Here is a 3,684-nt window from a genome sequence, read left to right as displayed (position 1 = left end):
ATTTTTATCTGCTGCTTCTATATCACTGTCATTTTATGGTATGTTTCTATTGGTTTACCTTTCTTCTGTTATGGGCCATCTTGGACGTTTTACATTGTTGCGTGCTGAACTTTGTTATACCTTTGAAGGATGTGTGATTTTGTTCTGCTCTACCTGCAGTTTAGTTTCCTGCACATTAGCTTGTTCTTTTGAGGCTTGCTTTAGGCTTTGTTGTATACTTTTTCCTTGGGCTAAAATTTAGCTGTACTAAGTCATGACCCTTTAGAGCACTTAACTCAATGCCCTGTGTGTTACAGATTTACCACACTCTTGCTGATTGTAAGTGAGCTATTCCTAGACCTGTGTGATGTCAGGTAATTGTTTAGCCTACTGCTTGTGTTTAGTGGTTGCCCCAGCTTTGGGAAGTTCTGCCCATTGTATGTGCAGATAAATACTTCCCAAACGTTCAAGGGGAGACCTCTTTTCAGATCTCTGGAGCTTTTTCCCTAACTTTGTCTCCCTCTTTTAGTTCTGTGCTCCACGAATTCTAGCTACCTAACTCTACTTGATCTCCGATCTCTGCCTCAATTTGACAAGACCTCTGGGCTGTGTTTGTTTGTGGCGTGGCCTGGAAACCACCTTAAAGCAGTAAGTTAGGGCAATGATAGGGCTCACCTCATTTGTTTCTCAAAGATCACAACCCTGCTGTACTTATTGTCAAATATCTGAAAACGGTTGTATTTTGTCAAGTTTTCTAGATGGCAGTTCCAGGAGTAGTTGATTATTCATTAGGAAAAGTAGGACTCCTGTCTCGTCTTTGAAAATGGTTGTATAATGCTCTGTAATATATACTGTAATTATGACTAGTAATACTTAGGTTTTTTTGTTTGTTTTCTACAGCCACAAAGTGAGTCCCAGTATTCAAATATTTTATATGTGTGCAGCATGTGCATGTATGATGGCTTTTGGCAAACTTTTTGTAAAGGGCCAGATAGTAAATAGTTTAGGCTTTGTGGGCCACTGTTGCGTATTCTTTTTATCTCTTTTTTACCAATTTAAAAAAGCAATTCTCAGTTCATGGGCCATGCAAAAACAAGCCATTTACTGATCCCTGCTTCAGTGTTACTATAAGATAGAGCTCTAAAAATAGACTTGGTCAAGGGGTATCCATTTAAAATTAGGATAGTGTCAAATTGCTCTCCAAAAAATTATGGCAATACTCTACTCTTAATAATATGTTGAGAATTTTAGTTTGCATTTGTAGAGGTCTTTTTAAATACTAATTTTATTTCTGTTTTTGACATTTATAGCATTATGTTCAACTCCATGTTTAAATATTCCTGCCTCGCCGTTTATGCAGAAACTTGGCTTTGGCACAGGGGTAAATGTCTATCTTATGAAAAGGTGAGTATAAGATTTCATATTAACCTTTTTACATGGAATTGTACTTCCACTGTAGTTGGAGACAAAAAGGAATGTGAAAATTCAAATATTTAGATTAGGGTGTGTTCCTGATCCTACCTGACTGCTATATTCCAGTCCTAAAACCTTTTATAACTTCACCAGAGCTCTGTCTGGTATACTTTCCTGCTAGTTTCCACCTGATGGATTATTAAAGGAGCAGTAATTTACCTTATAATTTTTCCTTGGCTTGTATGGGAAGGGAAAGGGGTTCCTGTGTGGGAATGATGAAGGATTCTCAATAAGAAAACCTCAAAGAGGACTCCAGTTGGGAGATGTCAGTGACTGTTAATCCCTTCTATCTGGAGAGTTGCCTTCTCAAGATACTCTTCTAAAAGAAGTAAAGTTTTTATTTGTTTGTCATCATTGTTAAGTAAGAAAGGTGAATATATGATTTTAATGTAGGAAAATTGTGTTAAAGGAAAAATGAAATAGAATTGATGCTAATAGCTATTAATATTGTCAACAAACACATTTTTTTTAAGTTGTTTCTTTTACTCATACTCTATACTTAGGTTCATGTTAATTAAGTGGAAAACAACCAAGTCAATATGTGTGCCTTATGAGTTCTTGGAATCAGCTGGCCTAGTCCAACACAGCATATTGTTAGGTTTATATTGTTTCTAAATAGAAATGCTTCCTTTACTAAAAATCTAATGAATTGAGAATAATATAGCAATTATGTGTAAGTGGGTATTCTTGAAGCATTTTTGCAGTTTAAACACCTCTTTGTGTGTTTGTATGTTATTTATGATCATTCTTTACTAGTGTCTAAAAACTTGTCTTATTTTGAAAGAAAAAAATTCTCATAGGTTCATGGTTAGCCTCATTTTTTTCCCCTTAAAAAATATTTTAAAATGTAAAGTGTGTTAACAAAATTATACTATATATAACAATCAAAATTTATATGGCTGATACTGAAAAATAGCTTGTTCCTGCCTGATCTTATCACTCCTCGAAACGTGGCCCTCAGCATGGGATTTTCCTATCTTGGTAACCTGGAGATTTCCTTTGGTTCTCTGGTGAATCGAATCCTGTGTTTTCTGTACCTCATGTCTTACTATTTCTTGGTTTACATCTTGTTTTGTTTGAGGACATTTGGTAGCTCCCCATGAAAAGGTGGACAGGAGATACATTTTTGAGAATTTGCATTTTTGAAAATGTTTTCATTTTACCCTCATACTTGAAGGGCCTTTTTAGCTTTTCTGGGTTAGAATTCTTGTTTGGAAATAATTTTCCTCCAGAATTTTGAGGACATCTTTCCATTGTCTGTTAGCTTGCAGTGTTTGCTGCTGAGAATTCTGAAGCCTTTGTGAGTGCTGATTCTTTTTATGTAACCTGTTCCTCCCACTGCCCTGGAAGGTTGTATGATCTATTTGTCACCAGTGTTCTGAAATTTCACAGCGACATGCACGGCTCTGGGCCTCTTGGATTCTGAAAATCCCTGTTCTTAAATTTTTGAGAAATTATTTTAAAAATTACTTCGTTGATAATTCTCACCCCTATTTTTCTGTTCATTATCTAGAACTCCTGTTATTTGGATGTTGAACTTACTGGACAGATCTGTGATGTACTTTTTTGGGGGGGGGTGGACTGGTTTTCCTATTTTCTCTGTCTCTTTGCTCTATTTCCTGGGAGATTTTTCCAACTTTATTTTCTGATACTTCTATTGAGTTTTTTTTTTCATTTTTGTCTATTTTATTTTTATTTTTATTATTTTTTTCGCTGAGCCATCCTGCCACCTGTTGGCAGCTCAGCGGCTGCTCAGCTCGGGCCGGGACTTGAACCGCTGCTGCTCAGAGCTCAACCTCTTGAGCGAGCTCTTAACCAACTGAGCCACTCGGCCGGCCCTTTATTTTATTCTTAATTATCTGGAAGTTTTCTTTTTTTAAACGATGTCTTAAGTCTTGCAGGTGCCAGAAATGTTCTAGATGGTGATAACACAGGTATATATACACATGTGAAAACTCATCAAGCATTTATTGAGTTGTTGGAAAAGTCATGACGCATTTTTGTAACAAAAAAAAACAGAAAAATACGTCATGATTTTTCTGACAACCCAATAGTATGCATATGGTCATGCATTACTGTGTTCCTGTATGGTTCACAGGTATTCAGCTACGCCAGTAAACCTCAAACTAAAGACCCTCTGCTTTAGTCCCTTCCAAAGCCAGTTCCAGTCTTGAGAAGCTGGGGGATAGGAAGTAGGCAACAGCATAGTGAGACAGAATGGGGGAGGGTGTC

General features: G+C 36.8%; 1 protein-coding gene across 1 annotated transcript in view; it reads left to right on the top strand.

Annotated features, from left to right (window-relative positions):
• PBK (PDZ binding kinase) overlaps positions 1 to 3,684 on the top strand; it is a 12,371-nt gene that overhangs the window by 5,797 nt on the left and 2,890 nt on the right. Inside the window, exon 3 of the mRNA XM_019636112.1 lies at positions 1,290 to 1,383. Coding sequence (XP_019491657.1) covers positions 1,290 to 1,383 — 94 coding nt within the window. The remainder of the gene's footprint in view (positions 1 to 1,289; positions 1,384 to 3,684) is intronic.

Source organism: Hipposideros armiger, unplaced genomic scaffold, assembly GCF_001890085.2.
Source record: "Hipposideros armiger isolate ML-2016 unplaced genomic scaffold, ASM189008v1 scaffold_27, whole genome shotgun sequence".
In the NCBI taxonomy this organism is placed as follows: Eukaryota; Metazoa; Chordata; class Mammalia; order Chiroptera; family Hipposideridae; genus Hipposideros; species Hipposideros armiger.
This window is presented reverse-complemented; position numbering and strand designations above follow the sequence as displayed.